The sequence below is a fragment of the Artibeus jamaicensis genome, unplaced genomic scaffold, assembly GCF_021234435.1.
Source record: "Artibeus jamaicensis isolate MK-2021 breed Jamaican fruit bat unplaced genomic scaffold, CSHL_Jam_final contig_47, whole genome shotgun sequence".
NCBI lineage: Eukaryota > Metazoa > Chordata > Mammalia > Chiroptera > Phyllostomidae > Artibeus > Artibeus jamaicensis.
Window position 1 is genome coordinate 587,551 of NW_026521848.1, and position 14,818 is coordinate 602,368.

General features: G+C 45.0%; 1 protein-coding gene across 1 annotated transcript; it reads left to right on the forward strand.

The window, feature by feature from the left end:
• Nucleotides 1-602: 602 nt before the first annotated feature.
• Nucleotides 603-6,353, forward strand: LOC128627795 (cytochrome P450 2A5). The gene is made up of 9 exons (XM_053667507.1): nucleotides 603-827; nucleotides 1,115-1,277; nucleotides 2,087-2,236; nucleotides 2,416-2,576; nucleotides 3,072-3,248; nucleotides 4,172-4,313; nucleotides 4,745-4,932; nucleotides 5,491-5,632; nucleotides 6,155-6,353. Exons 1-9 carry the CDS (start codon nucleotides 648-650, stop codon nucleotides 6,334-6,336), a joined length of 1,485 nt encoding a protein of 494 aa, XP_053523482.1. The 5' UTR covers nucleotides 603-647; the 3' UTR covers nucleotides 6,337-6,353.
• Nucleotides 6,354-14,818: the final 8,465 nt, after the last annotated feature.

A 14,818-nucleotide genomic window follows, 5' to 3' on the forward strand; every position in this document is an offset into this window, starting at 1 on the left:
TTACACACATATTATTATCCTATGAAACACATTCAAGCAGGCATTACTTCTGTGAGACCCTGTATCTCTCCCCACAGGAAACCCACATTCACAGCTGGGTCCCTTCTCACTAAAGGACCCTCAAATCCATTCCCTAGATGCTCTTATCCTGAGACTTTTATACCTACATCCCTCCTCAGCAAATGATTGCCAAACCCACAGCCATACTCCTGTCTCATTCCATTACTCTTAAATGTTTCATTATTCTCTCCTAAGAAACCAAAATCCACCACTTAGTGTTGGGGCCTTCTTCTCAGAGACCCCCAACTCACAACATCAGGGGATTTATGCATGCAAATATTACAGAAACTTCAGTGCTGCAATTTCTTTACTGTCCCCCTAAGTCCAAAATCCTGGGCAGGCTGCTTCCTCACAAAGAGTCACAGATTCAGTCTTGGACCACTCCCTGTTAATCCACCACTGAGGACCTGCCTCCTATTAGTTTGGCCACATCCCAAACTATGCTGGGGAGCACCGCAGAGAGTGTAGTTAAAATGGAATTTGAGATGGTTACATAATCAACCAAAATCCACCCTTTTGTCGCAGGAAATATAAAGGCAAACCACCACGCCAGCCTTCACCATCTCACTGCCACTCTCAGTGCCACCATGCTGGCCTCAGGGCTGCTCCTGGTGGCTTTGCTGGCCTGCCTCACTATAATGGTCTTGATGTCTGTCTGGAAGCAAAGGAAGCTCTGGGGAAAGCTGCCTCCTGGCCCACCCGCATTGCCTTTCATTGGGAACTACCTGCAGCTGAACACAGAGCAGATGTACAACTCCCTCATGAAGGTGTCAGCAGGCAGGGAGACAGGTGGTGGGGTGGGGCTTGGGGCCTCTGCAGTCTGGCTGGGACTTTGTGGTTAGGGATTGGAAAGGGTGGACCAAACTAGCAGGAAGAGGGTGTTTTGAAAGTTTAGCGTCAGGGTCCTAGCCAGGAAAGACCAGATCTTAGGGTGTGCAGTCCCTTGACTGTCAGAACCTGGGCAAAATGAGTGCCATTCTGTCAGGGCTGGATACAGAGCCAGTTCAGACTTGAGGCTGTGTGCACTCACCACTCCTGCCCCCCCCTCCTTCAGATCAGGGAGCGCTATGGTCCAGTGTTCATGGTACACCTGGGCCCGCGGCGGGTGGTGGTGCTGTGTGGCCAGGAGGCTGTGAAGGAGGCTCTGGTGGACCAGGCAGAGGAATTCAGTGGGCGAGGCGAGCAGGCCACCTTCGACTGGCTCTTCAAAGGCTACGGTGAGGAGAATCCTTTGTGGGTTCAAGCAGATTTAATGACCTTGGTTTCCCCAGCATTCTGCTGCCAACTGACCCACCCACTCAGGCCTGTGTCAGAGCCCTTCCTCTCCATTTTTATCTCCATCCTTGTTATCCCTGTGACCCGTCCAACTTCTCTTAGTGTGTCTGCATCTCCCTGCTTCTCTCTACTCCATCTCCCACTTCTCTCATTAACCATCTCTCCTCTCTGTATCTCTTAGAAGCTCTTGGGATTTTTGCTTTGCATGCCTGGTCCCATATCTCCATGTTCCTTTTTTTCTTGTTCTCCTTCTGATTTTCTGTGCTTCTCCATGTTTCTCTCTCCACCTCCCTGCCTCTTTGTCCTAGAATCTCATACTATTTCTGTTCCAAAATGTGCATGCATCCATTTCTTGTTACTACTCTTCTGTCTCCAGACCTTCTCTGTTTCTTGGTATATATATTTTCACCCTTCTTCACCTTCGTTTTAGGATCCCTATCAGTTTTTACTTCCACCTCCCAGATCTCCAGATACCTCACTTTCCCTGCTTCCCTCTACTATCTCTCTCTCTCTTCATGTGAGTGTCTCTGCATCCCACTGCTTCTCTGTGCACCTTTCCTTCTGATTTACTTCCAACTTGGTCTCTATCTCTTTTTGTATTTCTTTCTCTGCCATTCTCCACCTCTCTCTCTCCCTCTCTCTCTCTCTCTCTCTCTCTCTCTCTCTCTCTCCCCTCCCCCCTCTCTGTACCCACGACTCTCAGCCCGGCCCCTCTCAAAGCCAACCCCCCACTCCTACCCTCCCTCCACAGGTGTGGCTTTCAGCAACGGGGAGCGCGCCAAGCAGCTCAGGCGCTTCTCCATCACCACGCTGCGGGACTTCGGAGTGGGCAAGCGGGGCATTGAAGAGCGAATCCAGGAGGAGGCAGGCTTCCTCCTTGAGGCATTTCGGGGCACACGTGGTGAGCTGGGGACTCCAGGGTATGGAGGAGGAAAACGCACTACATGGCCAGGCACTTTCTGACTTAGGAAGGGAACTGGGTTGGGGGAAGGTGTTCCTGGAATTCACAGACTGGCATCAGTTCATCAAGTTCACTCTCCCTAATCCCTTCTCACTTACCGACCCCACACCACCTCCCAGGCGCCTTCATAGACCCCACCTTCTTCCTGAGCCGAACTGTCTCCAATGTCATCAGCTCCATTGTGTTTGGGGATCGTTTTGACTATGAGGACAAAGAGTTCCTGTCTCTGCTGCGCATGATGCTGGGAAGCTTCCAGTTCACAGCTACGCCTATGGGGCAGGTGATTGGTTCCACCCTGGCTCAATGCCCATCCTACCACAATGAAACAACTACTTTCCCACACACACTCAGGTTTCCCAAATCCTATCCTCTTCTAGACAGGGTCCACTCAAAACCAGTCTTTTCCCTTGCAGAAGTGAACCCAAGAGAGGTGCCCAAAACCCACTTTCCAATACCTGGATATCTCAGCTATACTTCCCCTACAAAAACAGAAAGGAAATGAAGAAAGGGAAGAAGAAAAGAAGGAAGGAAGCAAGGGAGGGATTCTAGATATGTATCCCACCCCAAATTTCCTAAATTTTAGAACAAGGGACTTCACACTTAACTCACTTGAAATTATAGATATCTACTCCGTCCAGTCCCACTAAAATACCTAAACATCAGGACTGGTGCCTTTAAACTAGTGCCTCCCTTGCCCTGACACAAGTTCCACTTCCATTTGATGATGGCCATCAACTCGTCTCCTTTCCTTCCCTTCTCCACGTTCCACCCTCAGCTATATGAGATGTTCTACTCAGTGATGAAACACCTACCAGGGCCCCAGCAACAGGCATTTAAGGAGCTTCAGGGGCTGGAGAACTTTATAACCAAGAAGGTGGAGCAGAACCAACGTACACTGGATCCCAACTCCCCGAGGGACTTTATTGACTCCTTCCTCATCCGCATGCAAGAGGTACATGTCAGCAACCAGTGCTGAGAGGTCTAAAGCCAAGCAGAAAGAAAACATGCTCAAGGTGGGAAAGAAACAGGTCCATTTATTTTCCCCACTGTATCATAATAATATTCACAACTCCAGTGAATTAACCATCATTGTACTCTTTACTGAGCCCCTTACCCATGGTCTGAAATTGCGTGTGCAAATCTTAAGTAAGAGAACATCTATAACACTGTCATGCAACCAGCACTATTCTCACAACTTTATGGTTTTCTCTTATTTAACACTCATACCACTTCTTCTAGAGGTCTACTATGATGTTGATTGTACGAATGAGGAAAGTGAGACCCAGAGAGTTAAAGAGCCATGCCTGAGGTCACACAGTGAGGAAGCACTGGAATCTAGCTCAAATCCTGGCCTCTCAGACTCTAAGGCGAATGCTTTTGTCCTCCATGCTCTTACCTTTCTTTCCCTGGTTATCAGATAACCTGTGTGGACAGGTGACCTGGGCTTTCTGTGAAGAAAGGAAACAGGGCTTTATGGGGTCTGAAGTTCGAGATGAAAGAATCAGGGAGTGGATTCTCCATTAAAGCTGCAAGAATTTTCAGGAAGAAATACTGTACAGCTGCTTAAAAGTCTGTCCGTGTTTCAGAAAATAGCTCTTCAACTCTCTCTGAGGCAATCTATCATGGTCTCTCTGCCTCTCTTTTTTCATTAACTCTCTGTCACTACCCCCCCCTAATATTTCTACAATTAAAAAGTGCTAACTAAGCTGGTAATTAAAAAACACACAGTAAGCTGGGTAGAGAGTGTGAGAAAATGATTTGGGGCACAACCAGTAGCCTATGAAAAAGCCTAGCACAACTCGGGCCATTATTACCAACTTTGGAATCTGAGAGCACGAGGGAGTGGGCTAGGCCTAAAGCTGTCCCTCCCCGCAGGAACAGAAGAACCCCAACACAGAGTTCTACATGAAGAACATGGTAATGACCACACTGAACCTTTTCTTTGCGGGCACTGAGACGGTCAGCACTACCCTCCGTTATGGCTTCCTCTTGCTCATGAAGCACCCAGATGTGGCAGGTGAGACTGGATAGGACAGAGAAATGAAGGCCACAGACCCTCAAAATTCCTCTGAGCCGACTGTATATTCTCACATCTCAAATCCCTGGGCCCTCAGTTACATCCTGCTAAACAAACACTAGGTGATGATATTCACCTAAGACAATCTGAACTGATTACTAAATAGCTCCTGTGCTCAGCCCACAAAGGGCTCACTGCCTGCCCCTGCAGACCATTCCCCAAGTCTTCTCCCTCACAGATTCCCCGATGATTCTGGCACAACCAGGTCATCAGGACCCAGTGCCAACAATGTCTCTGGACAACCTTTTTGAATGTTTTCTGCATGTCACACACGAAGTCATGCATGTCATATATCCAGTTGTGCAGATTTGGATTATCATCCCTGCCCAGAGACCACTAGGTACCTAAACATATTCTCTCCTATCCCCCAGCCAAGGTCCATGAAGAGATTGACCGAGTGATTGGCAAGAACCGTCAGCCCAAGTTCGAAGACCGAGCCAAGATGCCCTACACAGAGGCAGTAATCCATGAGATCCAAAGATTTGGAGACATTATCCCCATGGGCCTGGCTCGTAGAGTCACCAAGGACACCAAGTTTCGCAACTTTCTGCTCCCCAAGGTGCTGCCCTTGCCCAGTCTACATGAATCTCAAACCTGCTCCCTGTGACCCAACACCCCAGTGTCCTTACAACCTTTCCAGTGTCTCTCTGACACCCTCAGCTCTAGGCTTCCTCAATCACATATCCTTTCAACTTTCCTACTCAGAAAAAAACTGAATCTTAACTGTAGCAAAAACTTCTTGCCTTAAGTCTTAGGTACATATGAATGCTATGTCACACATATTTCATTTCTGAAGAGACATTATACTCATTTCCCCAGGCCTGCCTACCTCTGGAACATGACTATAATGGTCTGAAACATCATGAATTGAGATATTTGACTGCATGTTTCCCAAACCTCCTGCCCCAGGAGACAGAGACCCCAGGTTCCCTGAACTTTTGGTCACAGGGACTTAAAACTCATATCCCCCAAATCTCCTACCTCAGGAAAGACCCTGACTTCCCTGCCTCCCATTTCTCCTCACCTCTGGTACCCAAATAACCCCTCTAACTCCATGAGCTCTCACCACACACATTCCTCCTTTCACTTATCAAATCCCCTTCCCCCCCCCCACCAGGGCACTGAAGTGTTTCCAATGCTGGGCTCTGTGCTGAAGGACCCCAAGTTTTTCTCCAACCCTCTTGATTTCAACCCCCAGCACTTCCTAGATGAGGAGGGACAGTTTAAGAAGAATGATGCTTTTGTGCCTTTCTCCATCGGTAAGAGACTACTGTGTGATGCCAGGCCACCAGTCACAACAACAGGGACCCCTTCATCCCAGCTCCCCTCTCTGAGGTGTAGCCTAGTGTTTTCCTCCACCTTGGAAGTCCCTTTTATAATATACCCTACAGACAACCAGCTGCAAACTTCATAACTACCAAGTACCTAAGCCCAGTCAGAAAGAAAGGGATGATCATATCCATTGCAGAAATGAGAAAAGTCAAGGCCCAGAGAGACTCAGAGATTTGTCCAAGGTCACTTAAATTGTTCAGATTCCTAAGGAGATGGCTGCACAGTAGCCATATGAGTGTGTTTGAGAGGAAGGGTCATGTAAATTCTCTCTGCTACATCCTGATATGACTCACCCCAGTCCCACATACAAGGGAAACTGAGGCTGAGGGAGCTTAGGGGCTTCTCTGAAGGTCTCTCAGGCCTTCCACAGACTTTCCCCTCCTCCCCAGGAGAATACATCAGGAATTGAAAGAGGAGTAGGCCTCACCTCCTCCCACCTGTCTTTTCAGGAAAGCGGTACTGTTTTGGAGAAGGCCTGGCTAGAATGGAGCTCTTTCTCTTCCTCACCACCATCATGCAGAACTTCCACTTCAAGTCTCTGAAGACACCCCAGGACATCGATGTGTCTCCCAAACATGTGGGCTTTGCCACCATCCCACCAAACTACACCATGAGCTTCCTTCCCCGCTGAGCTAGAAGTATAACTGCCCCCACAAAAGGCCATGGCTAGTTACAGAGCCAATGGGAGTGAGGTGTGGCTTGGGTGGGACTAGAGTTAGGGACAGAGTTAAGAATGGTAGGCAGAGGGCTGGAGGAAAACAAGGTGCAAAGTTGATAGTAGAGAAATAAAAAATAGAACAGCTGTCTATTCACCTTGCTAGAGATTGAGCATTCAGAGCTGGGATGAAAGGGAGTGAAACTTTATACAGTACTATGAATGATAATAATAACAGCTATTATCTATTAACATGTACTCTGTGTCAGCTCTATGCTCAAATCATTACGCACTCGCTGCCCCTGAGGCTCACAAACCTATGAAATAGGAACTGTGCTTGTGCCCAAATTATGGGAGATACACTGACACTCAGAAAGTCTCTATCTGAGATCCAACAGAACACAATAAATGCTGAACAAGTACTTGAACTCAGATCTGCCCAAGGACAGCTATCCTAAGCCTACTGAAATTTGGGTGGGTTCCTAAGAGTCACCTCTTCCTAAACTAAGATTTAACAGCTTAGTATATTATTATACAATGTGAAGGGCTCTGTCAAAAAATGTTTCCAGATTCTGAGCAGGCATCTAATTTGCTTCCACACACTTGCCTACACTCTTGCTCATTCACTCAGATTTCACATACCAGGGCATAGTTGTCAGGGTAGACTAACTGTGTAAGCCAGGTGATGGGGTCTAAGATATTGTGCTCCTGCACAGTGGCTCTGTGTGAAGCAGGGCTCAGAAAAGGAACATGGCTGTTGTCTACAGTCATTTCTGGGGAGAATCTGTCTCCCAGCTGTCATCCTGATGCCAGACTCTTCAGTTTTTCCACGTGTATCCCTGGTGCCCTTCAAAGTGCTTGCCCCATGGTGGAGCCTGCAGGGAGTGGGTCTGAGTAAGTTCATGTCCAGGGTTCTCCAAGAGTAGAAGCCTGAATACCCCACTGACCCAACCTTCACTGGTTTGTACAGCCAGAAGTTATGGGGACTTAGCTTCCTAGCACTGGAACCCTGGGCTGACTGGGCTGCTGTGGGCTGGGATCCCTCACTCCTGAGATGTCACCCCAATTTATATCCACCACATATGGGTATGAGACTGGCCCCACTCCAAATCTTCCTGCCTTTGCCCCTCCACCCTTTTTACCTATCTGTATGAATGTTGTTTCTTTAACTCCTTAGTTGTCAGACTTCCATATAGCTCACATTCCCTGATGGTTGTGAGTGATGGTTCTGTAGTTTAGCTGTAATTTTCTGTGGCTGTGTGATGAGGAGACCATGTTGAACTACATCTCCATCTTTACGAGAATTTGTAAGACAGAATATTATTTTTGTTTGTTTGTTTGTTTTAAATTTTTACATTGTGTTCACTTATTTTTAGGGAGAATGGAAGGAAGAGAAAAAGAGTGGGAGAGACACCTTGATGGGAGAGAAAAACACTGATTGGTTACCTCTGAAATGGCCCCCACTGGGGACCGGACCCACAACCCAGGCATGAGCCCTCACCACAGTCACACATTTGCACGCAGATAAATCAGCAAACAAGTGAGCATTGAGAGAGACCACATAGGCCCCAGTGCAGGGCAGTGGGAGGCTGGCTGACCGCCATAGCACATTTGCATGCAGGTAAACAGACAGAGGGGCAAGTGGTAAGGCAGACCAGGTGGGAGGGAATGGAGAGGACCGCTATTGCTCCCTCTATGACCCCGCCCCCACATACAGCATCACAAACCAGCGACCTGAGTGGCCCCGCCCTGGTGAACACATAAAGTGCCTCTCCTCAAATGTAACAGGCATAAACAGATGAAAATATGGCTCAAGAAGAACTCACACCTCCAGAGCCAATAAATCTAAGCAATGAAGAAATAGCCAAACTTGCAGATGCACAGTTAAAAACACTGGTGATCAGGATGCTCACAGAACTGGTTGATTTCAGCCACAAATTAGAGAAACATATGAAGGCTAAACTAATGGAAATGAATGGAAATGCACTGTAAACCAAGAGTAATGGAAAGGAAACTGGGACTCAAATCAAGGAAGTAAACCGGAAGGAAGAAAAAAAGGACCAAACAGAAAAATATGAAGAAACAAGAATTCGGACTTCCACCAAGATGGAGGCATAGGTGGATGTGCCGTGCCTTCTCCCACAACCAAGATTAGAGAAAACTAAATATTAGCAACAGAAAACACAGCCAGAACACGGAAAATTGAACTTTTCGGAAGTCCGTTAACAACAAATTCTTCAGCCTGACCGGTAAGGGGCGAAACCAGCGGCTGGAGGAGCAGGGTTGCACAGGAGGACTCGGCCAGACACACTCAGGCCCACGGAATCCAGGCGCAGGGTCAGACCTAGTGAGCGACCCAGCGAGCAACCAGGCGAGCGACCTCGGGGGAGACAGCCACGCCCGGGGCTGTGTGTTGACTGAGGTCGCGCATTTGTGCGAGGGTGGACAGGCGAGGGAGTGGGCGGTTGGACCGGGCCGGCAGGTCCCCACGGCAAGCGGCAGTGGAGGGCGCCGCCATTTCCCTGCTCTGACCCCACCTCCACATACAGCGTCATAACCCAGCGACTCTGAGTGGCCCGGCCCAGGTGAACCACCTAAGGCACTGCTCCTCAGCACCCAGCTGTGAGAAGCGGCAGAGGGGGTCGCCATTCCCCAGCTCTGGCCACGCCCCCACATACAGCGTCACAACCCAGCGACCTGGGAATCCAAGGCGCCGCTTCTCACACTTAAAGGGCCCGAACAGACCAAGAATGGCGCAGGAGGATCTCAGAGCCCCAGAAATAAATCTAAGCGATGAAGAAATAGCAAAACTCACAGACGCACAGTTTAAAACATTGGTGATCAGGATCCTCACAGAACTGGTTGATTATACCGACAAATTAGACAAATATATGAAGGCGAAACTAATTGAAATGAATGGAATTGCACAGGACACCAATAGCAATGAAAAGGAAACTGGGACTCAAATCAATGGAGTGGACCAGAAGAAAGCAAATAATGGCCAAACAGAAAAGAGTCAAGAAGCAAGAATTCAAAGAAATGAGGAGAGTCTTAGGAACCTCCAGGACATCTTTAAACGCTCCAACATCCGAATGATAGGGGTACCAGAAGGGGGGAAAGGCACAGCCACCAGTGGAAAACTTATTTGAACAAATAATAAAGGAGAATTTCCCCAATCTGGCAAAGGAAATAGACTTCCAGGAAATCCAGGAAGCTCAGAGAGTCCCAAAGAAGTTGGACCCAAGAAGGAACACACCAAGGCACATCGTAATTACATTAGCCAAGATTAAAATGAAGGAGAGAATCCTAGAAGCAGCAAGAGCTAAGGGGACAGTCACCTACAAAGGAGTCCCCATCAGACTGTCAGCAGATTTCTCAAAAGAGACCTTACAGGCAAGAAGGGGCTGGAAAGAGGTATTCCAAGTCATGAAATCTAAAGACCTACAACCAAGATTGCTCTATCTAGCAAAACTTTCATTTAAAATGGAAGGACAGATAAGGTGCTTCTCAGATAAGATCAAATTCAAGGAGTTCATCATCACCAAGCCCTTATTATATGAAACGTTAAAGGGACTTATCTAAGAAAAAGAAGTTAAAGAAACATGAACAGTGAAAGGACAACAAACTCACAGTTATTAACAACCACACCTAAAACGAAAGCAAACTAAAAGGACAGCTAGATCAGGAGTGGAAACATAGAAATGAAGATCTCAAGGAGGGTTAGCAACAGGGGAGTGGGAGGAGGAGAAGGGGGAGAAGGTACAGAAAATAAGTAGCATAGACAGTAGATAGAAAATAGATGGGGGGGCAAGAATAGCATGGGAAATATAGAATCTAAAGGACCTGAGAGACATGGTCATAAACTAAAGGGGGGGTGATGGTGGGGATGGGGGGTAGGGTGGAGGGGAATAAAGGGGGAATAGAACAACTGTAACAGCATAATCAATTTAAAAAATTTTTAAAAAATAAATAAATAAAATTTAAAAATATAAAAAAAAAAGAATTCAAAAAAATGAGGAAAGGCTTAGGAACCTCCAGGACATCTTTAAACATTCCAACATTCGAATTATAGGGATACCAGAAGGGGAAGAGGAACAGCCACCAGTGGAAACCTTATTTGAACAAATAATAAAGGAGAACTTACCCATTCTGGCAAAGGAAATAGACTTCCAGGAAATCCAGGAAGCTCAGAGAGTCCCAAAGAAGTTAGACCCAAGAAGAAACACACCAAGGCACATCATCATTACATTAGCCAAGAGTGAAATGAAGGAGAGAATCCTAGAAGCAGCAAGAGATAAGGGGACAGTCTCCTACAAAGGAGTCCCCATCAGACTGTCAGCAGATTACTCAAAAGAGACCTTACAGGCAAGAAGGGGCTGGAAAGAAGTATTCCAAGTCATGAAAACCAAAGACCTACAACCAAGATTGCTCTATCCAGCAAAGCTTTCATTTAGAAAGGGAGGACAGATAAATTGCTTCTCAGATAAGATCAAATTCAAGGAGTTCATTATCACCAAGCCATTATTATATGAAATGTTAAAGAGACTTATCTAATAAATAGAAGATAAAAAAGATGAACAGTGAAAGGACAGCAAACTCACAGTTATTAACAGCCACACCTAAAACAAAAGAAAACTAAGAGGACAACTAGATCAGGAGTGAACCATAGAAAGGAAGATCACATGAAGGGTTAGCAACAGGGGAGTGGGAGGATAAGGTACAGAAAATAAGTAACATAGACAGTAGATAGAAAATAGGGGGGAGGGTAAGAATAGTAGGGGGAATATAGAATCTAAAGAACCTGAGACACGTGAACTAAAGGGGGGGAATGGTGGAAGAGGGGTGTTCAGGGTGGAGGGAAATGAAGGGGGCGAAATAGAACAAATGTAATGGCATAATCGATAAAATTTTAAAAGGAGCAAAAAATTACAGGCTTCTATACAGGAAGATATATTTCTACAACTACAGACATAAAAAAATAAAGGGAAAAAAAAAGAGCTTTAAACAGGTAATATTTTGCCCTGACTGGTGTGGCTCAGTGGATTGAGTGCCAGCCTGTGAACCAAAAGGCCTCTGGTTTGAATCCCTGTCAGGGCACATGCCTGAGTTGCAGGCCAGGTCCTCAGTTGGAGGCATAAGAGAGGCAACCAACTGATGTATATATCTCTCAAGCATTGATGTTTCTCCCCCTCTTTTTCTTCTTCCTTCCCCCCTGTCTCTCAAAATAAATACATAAAATATTTTTTAAAACATGTAATTTTTTTAGAAGAGCCTTCCTTCAAATTGTTTTCTACAGTAATTATATAAGCAAAGTAAGAATGGCAGGGAAAAACAACCTAAAAATTGATGTAAATCAGGTTAATGGCTTTAATAATTCTAGTATTTCTAAACCCCTCCACAAAAGGACACTGCAGATTTTCAGTTTTCTGCTAACATATCTTTAGAAAAAGTCAGCCCTAATATTGAAGCTATAATACAAATGGTTAATTGTTAGCACTATACTATAAAGCACAATGCAGAACATCGGATTTAAATGAAAGCCATGTTTTGCTCAGGGATACTATTGCACACATACTGCATAGGTAGTTTTACAGCAGATACTAGTTTGTCAAACTTCAGATGGCAAACACTGAGCTGTTAGTTTGATATTGTCCAGCTAGCTGTTTCTTGTCACCCTGGACAGTCTGGTGGCATGTCATGTTGGGAGGACACCTTGTCACCACTTCTTTTCTCACAGGTGACTCTACTCTGGTAAGACATTCATATCCTTCAGATGCAAGGCCTCCACTGGATATCACACTGTTCTGCTCCACAAATTCTGCTGCCTCTTCAACTACATTATTGATTTCAGACCTTGCCTTATTTGCCTTATTTTTTCCTTAATTATATTTTATTGTTTCTGCTGTTCCAGTTGTTCCAATTTTTCCTCTTTGCTCTCCTCCACCCAGCCTCAAGCTATCCCCACACCATTGTCAACATCCATTGGTCATGCATATATGCTCTTTGGCTACTCTATTCTCTATGCTGTACTATATGTTCCCATGTATATTGTGTAACTACTCATTGGTATTTTTGCCCATCCCTGTAATTCCCTCACATCTGGCAATCATCAAAACATTTTCTGTATCTGTCATTCTCTTTCTGTTTTACTTGTTTATTTTGATTTGTAGATTCTATTGTTGATAGATATGTATATTTAGCCATTTTATTTTCATATTCTTTATTCTCTTCTTTATTTTTACTGTCTAATACTTTATTTTTTACTATGTTTTACTGATTGTGTCATTGCATTTGTCTCATTTTTCTCCCACTTTGTCCCCTCTGCCCAGTTTCTCCATGCCCTTTAGCATTCCCCCCGCCCTTTGGTTCATGTGCATGGGTCATACATATTAAGTTCTTTGGCTTTTCCATTTCCTATACTATTCTTAACCTCCCCTTGTCTATTTTCTACCTGCCAATAATGCTTCTTATTCCTTCTGGCTTTTCCCTCATTCTCCTCCTTCCCTCTCCCCACTGATAATCTTCCATGTGACCTCCATTTCTATTATTCTGTTCCTCTTCTAGTTCATTTAGTCTATTTTTGAGCTTCTTTTTTTGTAGGTTGAGTTGTTGATGTTGTGAGTTTCTTGTTTATTTACTGTTCATAGTTTTGATCTTCTTTTTCTTAGACAAGTCTCTTATTTCATTCCATATAATAAGGGCTTGGTGATGATGAACTCCTTTAGCTTTTCTTATCTGGGAAGCACTTTATCTGCCCTTCCATTCTAAATAATAGCTCTTCTGGATAGAGTAGTCTTGGATACAGGTCCTTGCTTTCATGACTTAATATTTGCCTGCAGCCCTTCTTACTGGCAAAATTTCTTTCAAGAAATCCATTGAAAGTCTTATGAGAACTCCTTTGTAGGTCACTGTCTACTTTTCTCTTGCTGCTTTTAGGATTCTGTCTTTATTTTTAATCTTTGGCAGTTAAAGTATGACATGTCTTGGTGGGGTTCTCCATGAGTCCAACTTCTTTGGGACTCTCTGAGCTTCCTAGACTTGAATGACTGCTTTGCCAGACTGGGGATGTTTTCCTCAATAATTTTTTAAAATAAGTTTTCAATTTCTTGCTCTTCTTCTTCTTCTGGCACCCCTATGATTTGGATGTTGGCAGGTTTAAAGTTGTCCCAGAGGTTCCTATGCCTCTCCTTAATATTCTGCATGCTTGCTTCTTCATTCCATTCCAGTTAAATGTTTATTTCTTCCTTCTGTTCTAAATTGTTGATTTGAGTCCATGTTTCCTTCTCTTCATTGTTGGTTCCCTGTAAAATTTTCTTTATTTCACTCTGCATAGCCTTCACTTCTTTCTTTAATTTGGGACAATGCTCAGTCATTTTTGTGAGCATCCTTATTACCAGTGTTTTCAATTGTGCAACTGATAGGTTGGCCATCTCCTTGTCACTTAATTTTTTTCTAGAGTTTTGATCTGTTCTTTCGTTTGGGCCATATTTATTTTTCTTGGCCCACCTGTAACATTGTAAAGGGCAGAGCCTTAAGTATGCACCAAAACGAGGCAACTCACATCACTACATTGTGGTGCTGTATTTGAGGGAGGGATCAGAAAAAGAACAGTGCTGATTGTTTGGCTCACCGCCCCTTTCAGTTACGTCCCGTGCATTTCACAAGTGAATCGAGCCCTTTGATGTGCTGCACTGGTGCTGATTCCCGGGTTGGTGGGCTGGTGTATGTTCTAGGACCCCTTGGGCCCCTCCAACATTCTCTCCTGTGAGACTGGCAGATTCTCCCACAACCGCACCCCAACACATTTTTGCAGGTGGAGGTACTGAAGCTTTCTTTTCCAGCTGAAACCCTGGGTTGTGAAGTTTGTCTCCCTCCCCAGTTGTTCCTCCCAGCTTATCCACACATGAATGTGGGACTTCCTATCCTGCCAGCTGCTGCCTTGCACACCCACCACCTTGCTGGGAGTGCTCTCCACCCCAGCTGCCCATCTCTGCCCCACCTACAAGTCTGGGTGAATGTTTCTTCTTTAATTCTTTTGTTCTCAGACTTCCATACAGTTCAATTTTCTGGCAGTTCTGGTTGCTTTTCCTTTTAAATTGGTTGTTATCCTTCTTTTGGTTGGACATGGAAGTGAAGCGTATCTACCTACACCTTCATGTTGTCCAGAAGTTCAAAATATTATTTTTTATTTAACATATGTGTCTTTTCCCCAATAGCCACTAAGTTGTTAGAACATGAATGATTATTATGTTGCTTGAACCTAACTACTCAATAAATGGAATTCATATATATTTCCCTTGGCCTAGAGGTGCCATAAAACTCATTGAGGCACTTTAAATATGGTGTATTAATAGAAAAATTTGAGATATAGTGAGGCTAACAGATAAGTAATTGAAATGGTCTCTGAGGGATGTTGGGCATAGCAGACAAAGACTTTGAAGTAACCTCTGAAAGAAAT

Bases quoted from the DNA above. Each gene is read 5' to 3' on its own strand.
- LOC128627795 (XM_053667507.1), top strand. From the start codon at position 648: ATGCTGGCCTCAGGGCTGCTCCTGGTGGCTTTGCTGGCCTGCCTCACT. The intron at 828-1,114 runs GTGTCAGCAGGC...CCCCTCCTTCAG, and splicing joins TGTACAACTCCCTCATGAAG to ATCAGGGAGCGCTATGGTCC. The intron at 1,278-2,086 runs GTGAGGAGAATC...CTCCCTCCACAG, and splicing joins CTGGCTCTTCAAAGGCTACG to GTGTGGCTTTCAGCAACGGG.